This window comes from Phoca vitulina, unplaced genomic scaffold, assembly GCF_004348235.1.
Source record: "Phoca vitulina isolate PV1807 unplaced genomic scaffold, GSC_HSeal_1.0 scaffold17, whole genome shotgun sequence".
NCBI classification, from domain to species: Eukaryota; Metazoa; Chordata; class Mammalia; order Carnivora; family Phocidae; genus Phoca; species Phoca vitulina.
The window spans coordinates 781834-799938 of record NW_022589720.1 but is presented as its reverse complement, the minus strand read 5'-3'; the positions used below and the strand labels follow the sequence as shown (position 1 = coordinate 799938).

The following is an 18105-nucleotide window of genomic DNA, read 5'->3' as shown; positions in this document are numbered from 1 at the left end:
TCCAACACCGAGCTAACAATTCATGCAGTGAATATGCCCTCTTAAGAAAACTCAAAGGGTGGTTTCCGCCTTAACTTAGGCTGAGCTGAGTTTTGTCTAACTGCTCATCTCAGCGGCCAGAAGCAATGATTAATCGGGTTGGCTCCCACTGAGCCGGCATCCCGCCAAGGCCAGCAGGCGGGCGGCCGGGCCTCAGAGGGTCGCTGCCGAGTCTTCCAGAGCTCACGGCCTAGGGGCTCGAGAAGGCCAGGCCTCATCGCGGGCACCAGGGCCCCGACCTTACTGTGAGCTCCCGAGTCAAGGGTTGACAGCAAAGCGAAGGGCAGGTGGCGATCAGACTGGATCTGAGGGGCCAAGGGAGCATCACGCTCCCGCCTCCCGCGGGCCGGGCTCCCCACTACGCCGCGGCTGCGACCGTCCCCCGGTGCGTGCGGGCGTGGCGGGACCCAGGCCGCTGTGGCCCCCACCACGCCTGTGACAAGGGCAAGCACCAGGGCACCGGGGCTGCGTGCAGACGTGTGTGCACAAACACACAGGCGCCCAGCATGTCTGTACAACACACACACCACAGTCATGCACACCGCACATGCAGGCACACGCCCGAGTCCTCGTGCACGTGTGCACACATCCTCGGACATGAGCACACCATGCACACACACATGCTTCCGTACGCTCACATGCATACACACTCGCACACGTATACACACTCACGCATACGCACACGGTGCACACTCACGCACACATGTGTGCACATGCGCACACATACACACTTACGCAGTGCACACTCACGTGCACAACATACTTGCACACACGCACACACACACTTATGCAGTGCACACTCACGTACACACATGTGCACAGCACACACACACTTATGAAGTGCACACTCACGTGCACACACACACATGTATGCACACACGCAGTGCACACTCGCGTGCACACACATACACACATGTGCACACGCACACTCACACTGCAATGTACACACGTGTGTTCACGAATGTACACACTTGCACATGTATGCACTCGTGTGTGCACAAACCGTATACGTAAACACACGTGCATACACTCACATGTGCGCACACACCCCCACACATGTATATACACATACGCATGCAAGCGCTTGCACAACATACACACCCACACATGCACACATGCACACACTCTCACACGTATGGCCCAGATCCTCCCTGACACGCGCTAGGCCGGGCTGCTCAGGACTTCAGGTCCCCGTTGATGGAGGCCATGGACGGCCCGCTGACCAGCCCCTGGCGGTCCCCTGGCCTCTGGCAGCGGTCCCTGAGGAGCTTGTAGATGGCAAAGCCGGGGATGGCCAGGCAGGGCATCCCAGTCACGATGACGACCACAGCGTACACCCAGCTCGGGTAGGTGACCTTCTGGGATTTGGGAAATTCCTCCTGGGGAGAGAGCGGTGGTGAGCAGCCACGTATGCAGCCTGCGGGGTCTCCCTCAGGCAGATGCCCCTCCCCTGTGGGTCACCGCCTGGCCCTTGTGGGGGAGGGGAAGGACACCCCAGGGTCCCCAACCCCGCAGGGAGCACAATGCCCCACTGCCCCTCCGCGGCAGCCCCATGGCTCACATAGGCAGGGTCCCAGACACTGTATATCAGCTCCTCTTTGACCTTGACCACGAAGAAAAACAGGAAGATGACCAGCATGAGCAGTGGGCTGATCACTCTCCACGTGACTTGCCAGAAGATGTTGGGCTTGTGGCCAATCATGAACTCAATGTCTCTGTTGAACCTGGACACAGGGCAGGAAGGAGGCCATCACCGGGGGCGTTGATAGGCCTGTGATCCTGTCAAGGCAGAGGGTAGCTGGCCGTCCAGCCCAGACAGATGTCACCGTCCACAGTGCCACAGCCCAGTCTTTCTCTGACCGGAGACCCGCCGCCTCCAGAAGAGCCTGGTTTGCGTCAGAAGCCGGCTCGGGAGGCCGTCGGCACCCTCTGCTGCCCCACGGTGCCACCAGCCTGTCAACTCGCCCCGGGGGCTCACGCAGAGCCGGGGTCCCTGCTGCTGGGGGTCGAGGGCAGCCCGACCGGCAGCCCCGTCCCAGCCTCCCTGGCAGATCTCCCCTCCCCCAGGGCTGGTGGCCTCCCCAGGGCCCCACGGGGCAGCCTTGATCCCCGCAGCAGGAGCCCCTGCCCTGTCCATGCCCGGCCCTCACGTCCGCTGCCCGCACCCCAGCCCCTGGGACCGCTCTGCCTCTCCTGGTCCCATGTTCCCGTGTCTCAGGCCGCCCGCGTGGGACGCAATAGTGCTTCACCTCCTCGTCTTGGGTTACGACTTTTTAAATCCTGTGGTCAGACCAGGGGGTCTGTACTTTCCTTCGTGGTTGCTGTTTGCTCTCCTCCCACCCCTAAGAGTGCACGGCCCGTGAGTGCCCATGTCTGCCGGGTCTGGAAGCTTCGGGAAGCTGGAGGGAGCACCGTTCGGACTGCTCTGGCGGGCATCTGTCCAGGACCCATCCCTCTGCCCTCGGCCACGCAGGAGCCAGGCCCAGTGCGCACTCGGCTCCGTGTCACAGCGCGCCTGTCCCTGAATGCCACCCTGCTTGCCCCTGCCGGGAGCCTCCTGCCGCTGCAGCCTCCTTCCTACCTGTCCACGCCGTACACATAGACGACCGCAAACATTTCGCAGAAGGCGATGACGAGCAGCGGGATGGAGCCGGCATAGCTGTCCAGCAGGGAGAGCCAGTACTGGCCGGAGTTCAGGGTGAAGATGAAGGCGAGCAGGTACGTCCCCAGGCAGATGAGGCCTGCGGGGCAGAGAGCACTGCCGCTGCAGCCCGAGGCCCTGCGCCCGCACCGTGGCCGCCCCCTGGGGGTTGTCCTTGCGGCCCCGGCCCCGCGTACCTGTGAGCAGCTCTTTGGGCCACTTCTTAGGGATGATGTTGAGGTCCTGCAGGGGCACGACCACGCCCTCCATGTTCCCAAACATGGACGACAGGCCCAGGCAGAAGAGCATGATGAAGAAGAGCACGGACCACAGCGGGGACACGGGCATCTTGGTGATGGCCTCCGTGAAGACGATGAAGGCCAACCCGGTGCCCTCCACGCCCTGCAGGGGTGGGAGCAGGGGCGTCACGGAGGCGCACGCTCCCCGAGGACCCTTCCCCGTCCCTGTCCCTCCCTGGACAGCTCCCCACCCGCTGAGCCCCCACCATGCAAGCAGAAGTCTGATCTGAGCCATTTGGGGAGATGACCAGAACTTGTCCTTCAGACCCAACTGTATTTTTTAAAAGCTGAACTAGTTTGACAGCTGGGAAGTGGCCCCACTGTCCAGTGGCAGTCAGGGCGCCGTGCTGCCCAGACACGGACACCGTCTGCTCCCTGATGCTTCCTGAGACGCTCGCCGCACACTCGGCTCGGAAGGTGGGGTGACCTCCACGAGGCCTGAGCGAGTGCCCTTGAGTGGAGCAGAGCTGCGGCCAGTGGGCCCGGCGGGAGCGGCCACAGCAGGTGCAGAAGCACAAGGGCTCCGCGCGGGGCCCTGGCTGAGCCTGTGGCCCTGAGTCTGGCCTCACACGGGTCTGCGAGACCGCTGCTGCGGCCCCTCCCTCTTGAGTGTTTCCTGTGGGGCCGAGGGGCTAAGTTAGGGTCCCGGGGCCCAGCACTCCCTGCAGGACATCCGCTCCTGTCCCCGGGACTCGCTCCCAATTCAGGGGCCCCAAAGCCACCCCACAGCATTTGCATGAGTTCGGGGGAAAATGGGCTGCTGCCTTCCACACACGAACTCCTCCCTGGGGGGCCAATCGAGGAGTTTGGGAGATTGCAGTGAACGGCCTCCGAGCACCCGCACAGAGGAGCATCACACGCCTGCGTGGACGGAGGAGGAGGGGGAGGTGAGCCGCAAGGTGACCAGGCGAGGCCAGCCAGCCTGGTGGCCCAGGCCAGGGCCGGTGTGGGGGGTCAGGACTCAGCGCCCCGGTGATGCTCGGCACCTGCACTGAGCACTGACTCCTCTGTTAGCTCGCTTCCAGAAGAGAAGGAATTCAGAGTCTCTGCTGCCCTGGGACCCCCTGCCCCTCGTCCTGCACACGTCGGGGGACAGACTGGGCGAGGGGCCCTCTGCTCGCCCTCCCAACACCTCGCTCCTGCAGGGCCTGTCACCACTGGGACACAGTGCCAGGCCCCGAAAATGTGGGACATGCCCCCGAAAATTGCGTGGCTCCAAAGAAGAAAATTGCAAAATTAAAATTAGTAAATGTTGGCCCATAAATCACAACAGCATGCAAGCATCGCTCCTCATTGCACTTGGCGTTTAGACGTTCGAGCCTCAGAGGACGGTTTGCAGCTACGTGGTCCTCTGCACTGTGACCGCCGAGAAATGTCAGCCAGCCCGAAGGACTAGGAGCCAGCAGAGTGGAGCGAGTGCGGAGCTCAGTTAGGACGACTCTGCGTGTTTGTGGGAGGCATCCTGGTCCTCGTGGACATGGGGTGTTGGCCTGCCTCACACCAGGCGCTGCAGGAGCCCAGGCCCCGTGGCCCCGGGTCCCCGCCTTGGCACCAGGCCCTGGACGCAGGCTCTGTGACTCCCAGGACCCCTGGCTCGTGGGGGAAGCTCGGCGCCCTCCCAAGGAGTCCTTCGCCCCCACCCCCAGCTCCCGAATCACAGGAGCACCACCCAGAGGCCGGACCTCCGAGAGGAAGGTGTTCATGTCGCAGGTCTGGAAGTGCAGCTTTGCGAAGGCCTCCGGGTTGGTGGTGCTGAACCAAAGCTTCATCTCCTCGAAGTTCTCCTGAGTCACGTTGCCCTCGGGCAGGTCGAACCCGTTCATGAGCGTCAGGATGTTCCTGGAAAGACAGAGGGGCTGGCTGCAGGCCCGGTGGGCTCCCTGGAGGTAATGTGCAAGCTCCCAGGGCAGGCGGGCCACCTACGTGCTGAAACAGTCATCAAAGCGCTCGGTGGCGCGGAAGCCGATGATGGAGTAGACCACGGTGGCCGCATACACGGACGTGAAGCCGTTGATGATTGACACGATCACCGAGTCCTTCTCGCAGTTGTTGCTGCCGTGAGAGGGCTCCGGTCACTGCCGGCCGGGCACGCCCACCGGCCCGAGTCAGCACCCAGCGAGGACGGGCACGGGGCTCCCGAGGCCGAGCCACTGGCCCAGCGAGGAGGCCGCAGCCACGGGGGGCACAGCTGGCCCACAGCCCACCCCGCTCTGCCATTCCCGCCACCTACCCAGGCCCCCTGCAGCGCTGGCCCTGGAGACCCTCTCCGGGTCGTGAGGCTTCCAGGAGGCGGCTGGGCCAGGGCCCCCCATCTCCACCTGGGCGCCTGAAGCCCCCCCAGCTCGGCGTGTCGAGAACACCGCCCCCGACCGCCCCACCGCCACCTGAGGCCAACATCCTCCTTCTGGATGCTTCCAGCGGCCGGCGGCAGAGTCAGATGACAAGTGTTGGCGAGGGTGAGCAGGGATCGGGCGCTGCTGCCCGGCTGGGGGGACCTGAAATGGGGTGGCCTCCCTGGAAAACCCCTCCTCGAGCCCTTCACCCGGAGCAGGCCCGCCCCTGTGTGGGCCGCGGGCGGTGAGGGCATGTCTGCACCGAAGCCCGACACAAATGGTTGCGATTGCCGGACAGTGGACACAGCTCGCGTGTCCGTCGTGGGGCAGGCGGGCAAACACAGCACGGCCCGTCCACGCCCGGGTACCGCTCGGCCGTGAAAGGCAGGATGCCCGACACAGGCCGCGGCAGGGGTGGACACGAGGACCTCGTGCTCAGGGACAGAGCAGGACGCTGAGGACGGCTCCCGGCCGTCCAGAGGAGGCGAGGCCGCCCGGAGAGGGAGCGGGCGGGTGGCAGCGTGGGGTGGGGCCCCTGGGGCGCGCTCTGGGCCTCGTGCGGTGCTGCCACCACGCCGGGAGCGTGGCTGCACCAGCAGCTGGTGTGCGCCGAGCGGGCCCACGGTCCCGGTGGGGAGCACCTCCTCTCAGTCCGTCCCCGGCTGCCTCCTGTCCCGCCCGGCCCCACGCCTTCCGTGTCCGCTCACGCGGCTTGTCTGTCTCTCTGCTGGACCATGGGTCCCAGCAACACGATCCCAGGGCACCAGCTGGGGCACAAGCAGGTGCCCCATTAATGCTTGTGGAGATGAAGTGACAGCAGCTATGTCCGTGGAGGCCCTGGGGGCCCTCGCGGTTTGGGCCCCTTTCACGTGGGGGCCAGTCCAGGGTGGGCGGCAGGGGCGGGCGCTCCTGGGGTCCTGGGTGAGCAGGCATGATGGGGAGTGTGTGGGGGGTCAACACCAGGGCTCGCGATCGCTGGGACGGAGGCGCCCAGGGGAGGCTGGGTCGTAAATGGGTCTCCCTGGGGGTCCCTCTCTCATGAAAGCCCTCCCAAGGCATCAGCCCGCCTCTTTGCACCCTGTGGCCGCAGCCCCGCAGGGACCCCGGGTTAGCAGGGTCACTGCACGCCTTCCTTTGTTCACCCACCCCTCGTGGTAGGGAGGCCGAGCCACAGGGCAGGCGCGGCGAAGGTCCCCCCACACTCACTGCACAGAGTTGTAGCTGGAGAAGGAGATGAGGCCCCCAAAGGCCAGCGAGAAGGAGTAGAAGACCTGAGCCCCCGCGTCCAGCCAGGTGACTGGGTTGGCCAGCTCCGTGACCTGCAGCCAGACAGAGACCCTCAGCTATGCTCGAAAGGACTGGGGACTGGGACGCACGGCCCCTGGAGGTGGCAGCTGATGCACCGCCCAGTGGTGGCCGCCCTCAGTCCACACGGCCACCGTTGAGCAGACAGGCCCTGCCTGCACTCCACAAGGGGCCCAGGGCGGCCGTCCCCCAGCCTGGCCTCCCCTGTGCCATCTGGGCCCTGGGCCGACCTCAGGAGACTCACGTTGGGCGTGAAGAGGAACACGATGCCATTGGTGGCTCCCTTCAGCGTCAGGCCGCGGATGAGGAAGATGGTTAGGACCACATAGGGCAGCGTTGAGGTGATGTACACGGCCTGTGGACAGGGCAAATGTGGGACAAAGGGGCAGGCAGTGCCAGGTGGGCAGGGAAACCCAGGCTCTCAAGGAGAAGGGGCGATAGCATAGGACCCCTGCCCCGCCCTCCCCACGTGCCCCCAGCCCCCAGGCTCCAGGCAGGGAGATGGGCCCCGCTCTCCGCGCCCCACCCTTCAGTCTGTAACTGTGGCTGTCTTGCTCCTCCCAGTTAGAGATCACGTGTGCCACTTGCCCACGGCTTTTTGAGCTCATGCTTAAGAGCGTGTGGGCAGTAGAGGCCCCTCCCAGACGGCGGGCATGCGGGACCAGGCCCCTCACAGCTGCTGAGGGTGTGGCGGCTCGGGCACCCCCACCCCGTGAGCACCTTCCCGGTGGTCTCGATGCCGCGGATGGTGCACACATAGAGGACGCTCCACGCGCAGGTCAGGCAGAGCAGGATCCACCACTGGATAGAGCCAGAGTCGCTGATCGAGGTGGAGATGTTGAGGGTCTCCCGGTACCAGAAATAGTCGACCGAGGAGCTGCGGGCACACTCCTCCACGTAGCCTGGGGCGGGCATTTGCACACGTCAGAGCGTGTCAGAGTGTGAGCTGCGGTGGGGGACAGAGAGCCCCGGGCCCAAGCTGTACTTTGAGATGGTGACAACAGGGGTGTCCGTGCACACAAGCATGCCTGTGCACACCTGTACACACGCACACACACGCACACAGGCACACGTGTGTGCACATGCATGCAGACCCGTGTGCACATGCACACCCACACACGGTGCACGTTACACACATATGTGCACACATGAGTGTCCCTGCGTGCAGACCCGTGTGCACATGCACACCCACACACGGTGCACGTTACACACATATGTGCACACATGAGTGTGCCTGCGTGCAGACCCGTGTGCACATGCACACCCACACACGGTGCACGTTACACACATATGTGCACACATGAGTGTGCCTGCATGCAGACCCGTGTGCATATGTGCACACACACCCACACACATGAACATGCCCACACCCAGTGTGGATTCACAAAAACACAGGCACACATGAGTTCACCTGCATGCAGACCCATGTGCATACGTGTGCACACACACACGTGCATGAACATGCCCACACATGGTTGCATTCACACAAACACATGCACACACGATTGCACCTGCATGCAGACCCATGTGCACACACGCACACACCCCCACACACATGTGCATGAACATGCCCACACACGTGCATTCACACAAACACATGCACACATGTGTGCGCACACATGCAAACGACTCGCATGTGTGTGTGAGCACACGCACACCTTCATGCATGTGCACATGTGGGTGTGCTCCCCAGGCCTCCACTGCCTGCCTTCTCCCTCCTGCCCCTGCTGCAGGCACGAAAGAGACCCACAGGTTTAGCTGGGAGTCTGCCCTGCGCCAGGTGCTCTGCCATGCACCAGTCACGGGTCTCTAAGTTTCCCTGGCTGGGGCCCACCCCGGGCAATGGTGTTCAAACTCACACGTTCTCATCCCTGTGGGTCCCAGGGTCCTGGGTGCCCTTCTAGGCCAGCCTGACATCCTGCCAAGGGGGAAGCAGTCTAGTCTTGGAAGGCCCCCACCCCATCCCCAGAGTCAGGGACTATGTCCTGAATGGTCCCCAGGGCAGTGAGGGAGGCCATGGGGGTGGGCCCTGTCCTTTCCTGACCCTGAGGTGCCCATCCTGCTGGCCCCAACCCCAGCACATCTGGTGTGATCCGTGCAGCAAACCACACTGGCCACTGTCCGCTAGTTGGACCCACACTCACAACACAGGCCGTTCACGTCCTGATGGGGCTGCATGCCCAGTGGCCCAGCCTAGCACTCAGCTCCGTGCCCCCATGGGCCACAGCCCAGGGCCTGCTCCCCCCTTCCCTGGGGAACCCCCAGAAGGAGCAGATGATGAGGGGCGGGAGCTCTCTGCAGACAAGCCTCCGGGGGCTGGGTGGGAAAGGCCAGTGGGGAACAGGATGCTGCCCTGGAAATGTCGGGGAGCAGCTCTCAGGGAAACCCCACACACACCCTGCTGGTGACCTGGAACCCCGCTTCTGCTGCCTGCATGGCGAGGCCAGGTGGGCGGGTCTCCCCCTTTCCTCCATAACAGCGGCCCCTCCTGAGAGGGAAGCCAGCATTTTTAAGGGCTTTTCTACTGCAATATGACTTTTTTGTTAATACCCTATTGGCTTAAATGTGCTCTGGTTTTTGCCAAACCTGAGCTACAGCCCTCCGGAATTTGGAAAATCAGAGGGTGGCTCTTGGTGGACGGTGAGCCCACATGGTCAAAGGCGGAGTCTCCGCAGAACCAGTGGCAGTCCCCCACCCCATGCCGGCCTCCCCCGGGCCTCACCTGTCCGGTTGTCATTGAGCGGGCACTCACTCCAGGGCAGGGGGTCCTGGAAGGAGTTGAAGAAGTACCACATGACCCAGGCGATGATGGTGTTGTAGTAGAAGCCCACCATGAAGGACACGAACATGGACGCAACACCTGGGGGGCCAGACGGTCACTGCTCAGGGGTGGGGGTCAGCGCTGGGGGAGGGGTCAGCACTGGGGGAGGGGTCAGTGCTGAGGGGAGGGGTCAGCGCTGGAAGGAGGAGTCAGTGCTGGGGGAGGGGTCAGCATGGGGGGGAGGGTCAGCACTGGGGGAGGGGTCAGCACTGGGGGGAGGGTCAGCGCTGGGAAAGAACCTCAAGGGTCAGTGCCCCTCTGGGTCAGTCTGGCCATTGCTGAGCCCTGATCTGGGCAGGCAGTAGGGACTCTACTCTCTCTGTGTGTCTATACCCTCCCATCCCCTGGGCGCCTGGGACTCAGGACGGCCTCTGCTGCCTGGCTGGTCTCTGGTGGCCGGGAGTGATGGGGTCTGGACCTGCGGCCCAGAGACCCTAAGGAATGGTTTGCACAGGCCTGGGCGCCGAGCCCTGGGCCCCTCCCCTCCCTGAAATCAGGCAGAGAGAGCAGAGAGGGAAGGAGGGGTGCTTGCTGCGGAGCCTGGCTCCGGGCAGGGCCCCGGTCACGCACCTAAGCCCTTCAGGGCCGGGTGGATGGAGCTCCAGACGCCCACGCTCCCCTTCCGCAGCCTCTGCCCAATGGCGAACTCCAGGTGCAGCAGGGGGATGCCCTCCAGGACCAGCAGGATGAGGAATGGAATCATAAACGCCCCTGCGTGGGGAGAAGGCAGCGATGAGGGCAGGGGACGGCTCACGGGGGCCCCCTTTGGGGACAGGTGTTTGTCGAAAGCACCGGCAGAACGGTGGCACAAACACAGGCCTGGGACCTCACGGCCACAGGCGCCATTTCACACGGAGCCGCCTCGCACCACCTCCCAATGGTGGCGTCTGTCCGCCGCGCACCGCGCACCGCAGCTCCTGGCAGCCTCCACTCGAAGTGTGGAAGGGTCAGAGGGGACAGGTCCCGGGAGCCCCAGGAGCCCAGGGTTTGGAGGCTGACCAGGAGGTCGCGCACCGGGGGTCAGTCTGAGCCTTGGGAGGCTGCCCTGGACACTCGCAAGCACCGGATGCAGGGACCGCCCCCACGGCCGGGGGGCCAGGCTTCACCGCCAGTGTGGGGTCACCAGGAACCCCTGGCGTCTCTCAAGCCCTCCTGGCTTCGGTGCAGGAGAGCAGGTCCAGAAGGGAAATTGTAAAGGCAACCAGTTGGGGGTCTGGTCCGCTCCTCGCCGGCGCAGGTGCCAGGAAACCGGGGAGGCTCTCCGGGCGCAACCACAGTGCAGGACAGCGCCCAGCGTGACCTAGCAGAGATCAGCATAGCCGCGGCCCCCACAGGCTGGGAACTCGGGGCCAGGGTGCAGCTCTGCGCTGAGACCGGACACTTCCTGCTTCAGGACTGACGAGGGCATTTGGGTCCCTGCCTGGTAGCTGCGGGCGCTGGGCTCCCTGGACCCCCGTGGGCCGAACCCACTGACCTGGGATGTTTTCTCCGGGGATGCCCCTCGATCCCTGCTGACTGTCCCTGGACTCCCGTGGGCCCAGCCCACTGACCTGGGATGTTTTCTCCGGGGATGCCCCTCGATCCCTGCTGACTGTCCCTGGACCCCCGTGGGCCGAGCCCACTGACCTGGGATGTTTTCTCGCAGGGATGCCCCTCGATCCCTGCTGACCGTCCCTGGACCCCCGTGGGCCGAGCCCACTGACCTGGGATGTTTTCTCCGGGGATGCCCCTCGATCCCTGCTGACTGTCCCTGGACCCCCGTGGGCCCAGCCCACTGACCTGGGATGTTTTCTCCGGGGATGCCCCTCGATCCCTGCTGACTGTCCCTGGACCCCCGTGGGCCGAGCCCACTGACCTGGGATGTTTTCTCCGGGGATGCCCCTCGATCCCTGCTGACCGTCCCTGGACTCCCGTGGGCCGAGCCCACTGACCTGGGATGTTCCCTCAGTCCCTGTTGAGCGGGGCCCAGCGGTGATCCGGCTGGGTGACGGTAGCTTCCCTTCTGCCCGGCCCAGGGTCCTGCCCCACGAGGGCCATGCAGGGCAGCCCAGCGGCAGGAGCATTTTAACGCAGCCCCAGCCCACTCTGCCCCCCATCCCCTGCCCCCACGTCCTTTCTCCCCATATTCTCTAGCCCCTGGCCCAGAGCCACACCATCCCCTCCTCCTCCTTTCCTGACTCGTTCCTTCTGTTTGTCCTTCTCACCAAATCTCTCACATCCTTCCCCTCCACCGCATTCCTCCCACCCCCATGCCTCCGCGGGTGGCCACCACCTCCGTGTGCTGGTCTCCTGGTCAGGGCGGGGCTCAGACCCTGATCCCCAGAGGTCCCCGGGGGAGGCAGGCAGGGGCACCGTGTCCACGCGCACGTGTCTGTGTGTCCACACGCACATGGGAGTGTGCGTGTGTGTCTGTGTGCATTCGTGGGTGTGTAAATATGTGTGGGTGAGTGTGTCCACACATGTGCACGTGTCTGTGCATGCCTGCGTGTGTGTGAGTGTGACCGGGCCAAAGCCCTCTCTCTCTTCTTTTCCCTCCACATATCCTCCCGTCCTTCTGCTGTGGGGTCCTCCTGTTGGGAGGGACAGGCCTCCGCTGTGGGTCGTCCTCGGTCCGCACGCGGGACTGCTCGAGTGGCCTCTCTCCCCCCGCGGGGCTCCAGGGCCAGGCTCCTTCGGATGCTGGGACTGCATCAGACCTGAGGTCCAAGTTCCAGGAACTCAAGGGGTGTGGGCATGACAATCACAAAAAAGCAAATCCAAGGACAGGCACCAGGAGAGGAACGGCCGCCAGCCGGATCCCCCTGGGTGTGGGGGCACAGCCTGGGGCCACTCACAGCCCAGCAGGACCTGCTCCCTGGGTCACTGTGTCAGTGAGGGTCGAGTTAAGATAAGAAAAGACTCGCCTCTCTAATGTCTCCTTAGGGGCTTGATTTGAAAACCTTTGAGCAAAATGACCAAGAAAACCAGTCCATTTGGCACAAGGTTTGTAAATGTCCTTCAATCCCATCCCCTTTCCTCGTGATGCCACTCTCACCCACTGGTCTCCCCGCCCCTGCATCTCCAGCAGGAAACTCCTATTCATCCTCAGAGACCCCACTTGGAAAGCCCCTCCTCCGGAAGCCTCTGCGGCCCCCTGTGCTCCCGGCACCCCTCCCTCACACGAGTTCCCCCAGGCCAACAGGCTGGCAGATCCCTGTGCGTCAGGCTCGGCTTTCAGTGGGCACAGCCAGTGGGGGAGGGGGGTGGGAGGCCGGGGGAGCGCACGCCCACACCACTCCCCAAAGGGAGCCCTCTTGTGCCCACGGTGTGGGGCCTGCCCACCCAGCACCCCCAGCCCAGGGCAGCGGGACCGCGGCCCCTTGTTCTTTCCAGACATGAGCACGTTCTCAAGCAACACCAGGTGCTCTTTGCAGATGAGGCCCCGGGGAATTCACGGCTTTACTTCTTCCCGTGGGTAAAGGTGGAGGAAGCAGGGAAGGACAGAGGAGGGAGGGCGGCCAGCAGGCTCGGTGGCGCCCGGATGCGGTTCCAAAGGTCCCAGGAGACGGACCTGGCTGTGCTGCCCGGGTGTGGGTACCGGTGGGCCGACAGGCGGGGGGGCGCCGGCGCCCGCAGGAGACAGACACGCCGGTGCAGAAACCGGGCAGGGAAACAGGGCGGGGCGCACAGGCTTCGTGGTCGGCGGATACCGTGAGACTGTGGAGACTCACGGGAGGCTCGAGGGGTAATCACAGGCCCTCACAGGCACCCAGGATGGCTGGGTTGATTTGGTTTGTACCAGGAAACGGGGTGTCGTGTCTCTGGGCTTGCAGACGGGATGAGGAGCAGACGTGTTGGGGGGCCCGGCGTCCCAAGACGCTGCCCGTCTCCCCCAGGGGTCCATGGACCGGTGCGGCCCCTCCCACACGTGCCTCTCCCCGTGTCCCTAAAGGCAGAGGATGGCGGCTCATCCCCCACCCCTGGGCCTTCCGGGCCTTCCCGACTTCTGCCCTCAGCCCAGACCAGACCAACCCCAATGTGAGACATGCGTGCCCACAGGCTGGACAGCCATCTTGTGCGGCGACAAGGCCGCGGCCGCCCGCTCCGCCCCCCCTGGGTCTGGCCCACCTGCTGGCCTCCCTTCCAGAGGCTTGTCTGGTCTGGGGCGGGGGGGCCCAGTCAGCACATAGAGGACCGCACGGCGTTGCCCCGATCGCAGCCGCCTCCGGGGAGTGCCGGGGCCAGAGAAGGTGGCCAGGGGCAGGAGCACCTTGGCCAGGGCCTAGAAGTCATGACCCCAGAAGGGGAGCCACCCTGGGCCCCACACTTCCGAGGGCCCTCCTCACCTGGGGCCTGCACCCTAGAGTGCACGTGCAGGCCCTCCCCGCCCAGGTGCGCGCCGGGTCGGCCGGGGAGGCAGAGGCGGCCGGACAGAGCGTCGTCGGGGTGGAGGCTGGGGATCCCGCACCCAGGAGCACATCTCCCATCAGCAGCAAGGATGGGGCTGGGGGCCAGAGATGGAACCTCAAGCACGGCTCCCAGACCAAGGGCCTCCTGGTCGGAGTGGGGCTCACCGCCCGCGGGCTGCCGTGATCTAAGTGTGCAGGCCATGGCGGGGGGCCCTCAGGAGCTTGCGGGGGGGGCGGCGGCACAGGAAGGGCCCGGGAGGGGCGGCGTGGGCTCACCCGGGCCAAGGCCTGGAAGGACAGCGCTATTTGAGCTCACAGGGGAGGAATCCCCCGGAGCGAAGCCCACCCTGCGGTGTGCGTGAGGAGGGGAGCCCGTGCCCAGAGCCAGCAGTCATGGTGCGGAGCTTGGGAGAAGGGACGTAGAGACCACGTGGAGGACTTCCGAAGGCCCGCTCTGCACCCCTCTGGCTCATATGCCCCCGCCCGGCATCCCCTGCCTGGGGCCACACAAGATTGCCTCCCGAACAGAACACTGGAAAGCTTTCCCTGTTCCCACCCTCTTCCCGCTCTCACCCCATTCCCATCCCTATCCCACTCCCACCCTATTCCCCGTCCCGGAGCTAGGACCCTGTGCTTCGCTGCCAGGGTGGGACCGGGGTGTGGGGACACGGCTCCCAGGGGGCGAATCGGGGACAGTCCCCTCAGTCCACAGTGTCTGTGGGCAAGGTTGCCACGCTGCCCCCATGGATTCAGAACGCGTGTGTGGCTGCACCCGAAAGCCCCCATTCCCCAGGGTGAATTCTCTGTGGGGGCCCCACAGCCTCTGGGATTTCCTTGGTAAACTGCTCTGGCCCGTTGCCTTGAAGACCTCCAAGTCACTGTGAGCACGGTCCTGGGTGTTCTCCCAGGGCCCCGGGCGTGCCACCCACCCTCCTCCCAGGGGACAAGCATCTGGCCTCCACCCACAAAGTGGGTGCATCCCTAGTGGCCCCTGGGCCCCGCACAGCCCTGGGGCGGCCCCTTTGCCCGTGCAACTGGCTTTGCCCACCCCGCAGTGCGGGGGAGTCCGCCCTGTGCTGAGCTCCCAGTTGGAATGGAGCTAGGGTAGATGGGGCAGGGACCCTCCCCGAGGGCGGTCCCCGGGGGGCATGTGACCAGGAACTCCCAGAAGAAAGGGTGGCCGACATCAGGCACTCCACGTCTAGGAGTCCCATTCCATTCCCCCCCCAGCGCCATGGCCCCAGCCTCCCAGAAGCGCAGGAGGGACCAGGGACTTATAAGACACACCTTCCCAGACTTTGGGAAGCTCAAGCCCTGGGAAATTCAGGGCTGCTGAGGTTGCCCCAGGAACAACCACTTCTGCTTTTCCTGAGGACACTTTTATATCCTGAAGCCCAGGTGAGAGCCTGTAGGTCCTTCAGAGTTAGAATGAAAATAACCCCTACTAACTCACATCACCGGAGCACCTGCATCCCCAGGGCAGAGCCTGCCCCTGCCCCAGACTCGTCCGCCTTCGCAAACCCAGCCCCAGGCTGCGCACCCCTCCCAGGGCTGGGGGCCAAGACAGAAGCCATGGACACATGGGGGCCCCATCCCTGTAGTCCACAGGCACTGGGAGGGTGGGCGAGGGGACAAGGCCATGAGGACACCGACCCAGCACCACTGGGGGATCAGTGGGGGAGAGGGGCAGCCTCGACCTGTGGAAGGAGACCCCTGGACTCCACGCAAGGCCCTCGGAGGCCTCTGGAGGTGGCAGGATGGGCTGAGGCCAGGGTGCCTTCTGTGGGTCACCTGCTCCTGCCCAGCTCCTTCTTCTGTCCATCCAGGAATGTGGTGCCCAACTCTGGGCTTAGGACATGGATGAAACACAGGGAGGGCTGAGCGTGGGGCCTCCATGGTGGACATGAGCACAGCTGGGCTCACTGCCCCCGTGCACACTCAGAGGAGGGGGCTCTGTCCAGAGGAGTGGCCGGCTCCTCTCGGACCCCCACACGCAGGTCAGATATGTTCTCCGAGAACGGGGCAGGGCTCCCCACACTTGGACACTTGGACACGCAGGGTCAGGAGCGTGGGCATCCCTCCCCACCTGCCATGAGCCAGGAGCAGAGCGCCACGCAGGGCCCTGGACCACTTGCAGCCCAGCCCCGGGTGCAGAAGTGGAGGCTCATGGCGCTCCGAGGGAAGGCACGAGCGCGTGCCTGTCCTGCCCGCAGCCCCGGGGGTGCTGGGCCCCGGGGGGATGGCGTGCTGCTCACAGCCAGGCCCAGCCTGCCGTCCGCCGTCCCCCGACCCCCAGCCCCGCGGCCTACCTCCGCCGTGGCTCTGGCACAGGTAAGGGAAGCGCCACACGTTGCCCAGGCCCACGCAGAAGCCCACGCACGTGAGCATGTATTGGGCCTTGTTGTCCCACTTGGGCCGGGAGCTGGCCTCCTCCGACTCGATGGTCTCCAGCTGACCCAGGGACGGGATCCGGTCCTCCAGGCCCGGGTTGGGCAGCACGAGCCTCACCATGGTGGTCGCCTGGCAGGTCCCTCCAGCAGAGGTCGGCGGGCAGCCAGAGGGAGAGTGGCCACGGGCCCAGAGCCTCAGTACTTTATAGGGAACCTTTGGCACCTTGCCCCAGGCACCCGGCGTCAGCAGATCTAGAGGTGAGTCCGCCCCAACTGTTAATGCCTTATCTGCAGAGGCGCCACAGACCCTCAGGGCAGCTCCACAGGCGCCCGCCAGCCCCTCCCGCTGCGCAAACGCGCATGTCTGCCGGCCCCCCCCCCCCCGGGGCTCCCCAGGCCGGGCCCCCCCCCCCCCCCCCCTAGGCCTGCCTGGCTCTGCAGGACGCTGCTCCTCCCTAGACCCTCGGCTCTGCTCGCCGCCACACCCCGCCCCCCCAGCCGCAGAAGACGGCCAGGAGCGGCCCTGTCTCCCCGGCTCTCTCTGCCAACGGGCTGGGTGCTGGGGCATCCCTGACCCCCGTCCTAGTCCAGGGACATGACCGGGAGCCCGGGCCCTGGGAGCAGCCCACTGCCCTGCCCACACCAATTTGGAGCTGCCTGGACCCCTCCTGGCCCTAAGCTCTAGGCTCTAAATCTCACCAGCATCTGGGTACCCAGAGCCACTGCAAACCTGGGGCCTCTAGACTGGGCCCAGGGGACCCCGACTGGCCTCCAGGGCACTCGAGCCCACAGACTTCCCAGAGGCATCACCCGTCTGCCACCCAGCCTCTCCCCAGGGCAGCAGGATTTCTGTCCTCACACCCAGTGCCTTGCATGGGGCAGCCCCCCCAAGCTGGGTGGTGGGACCACGATGGGAAGCGGGGTCCCCGCCCCCAGAACAGAGTGGTCAGGCAGGGAGACGCAGGGAAGCCAACAGCACATGCAGAGAGCAACGTGGCCTCCACCGGTGCCCTCGGGGCCGAGAAGGGCGGGGGATGGACGGGGGCCAGGACGGGGCCCAGCCCGCTTCAAGGCTGGGGAGACGAGAAGAGAACCCCACCCGGGGCTGGACGTCTAAGCAGGGACTTTGGGGCAGAGTTTGTGTGCAGGGAGCGGGGGGTGCCCCTCCTTGCTCTGCCCCCGTGCCCCCACCGCAGTCCCGAGCCCAGCAGTCCTGCCCACCCGCCGGCCACTTTCCTCCGGTGACTGGGCCACACCCGCCCGCCCGCGGGACTTTCCTGGCCAAGCCCTTCACCGGCCTCCGCCAGCCCTCAGGGTCAGCGGTGCACGAAGCCCTCCAGGGCACCTGGTCCTTCCCGGAGGGACGGCTCCGTCCTTGTGACTGTCTGCTTATCAGTCTCCTCAGTGACCTGCCCCGCTGGACAATAAGGCCGGGCGCTGTCTGCCTGACCCCGACCCCACCCCACGAGACTGATTCACACTGACATTCGAGGAACAATCTGGTGAAGATGGGCGAGGGCCACTCAGAGAGGGGTGAGTTCAGGAGCCCGACCTTTGCCCCTAGGACAGAGGGACTGGGGAAGGGTGGAGGCCAGAAGGGAGGGTTCAGGTCAGAATTTAGGGGCACCTAGTTCCTGAGCTGAGAGTGCAGGGCAGGTGAGCAGAGGCCACTGCAGAGACAGAGCTGGAGAGAGAGACAGAGACGGAGGGGGAGACACAGAAATGGAGGGGGAGACAGAGACGGAGGGAGAGACAAAGATGGAGGGGGAGACAGAGATGGAGGGAGAGACAGAGATGGGGGAGACAGAGACGGAGGGAGAGACACAGAGACGGGGGAGACACAGAGACACAGAGACAGAGGGGGAGACACAGAAATGGAGGGGGAGACA

The 18105-nt window shown here is 64.9% G+C and overlaps 1 protein-coding gene across 1 annotated transcript; it reads right to left on the bottom strand.

Annotated features, from left to right (window-relative positions):
• Positions 1 to 1214: 1214 nt before the first annotated feature.
• Positions 1215 to 16337, bottom strand: SLC6A19 (solute carrier family 6 member 19). The gene is made up of 12 exons (XM_032415419.1): positions 16136 to 16337; positions 10009 to 10149; positions 9340 to 9477; positions 7338 to 7519; positions 6862 to 6972; positions 6519 to 6631; positions 4903 to 5031; positions 4662 to 4818; positions 2878 to 3082; positions 2621 to 2780; positions 1601 to 1763; positions 1215 to 1418 (listed from the first exon to the last, which is right to left on the bottom strand). The coding sequence occupies exons 1-12, from the start codon at positions 16335 to 16337 to the stop codon at positions 1215 to 1217; spliced, it is 1905 nt and encodes a 634-aa protein (XP_032271310.1).
• Positions 16338 to 18105: the final 1768 nt, after the last annotated feature.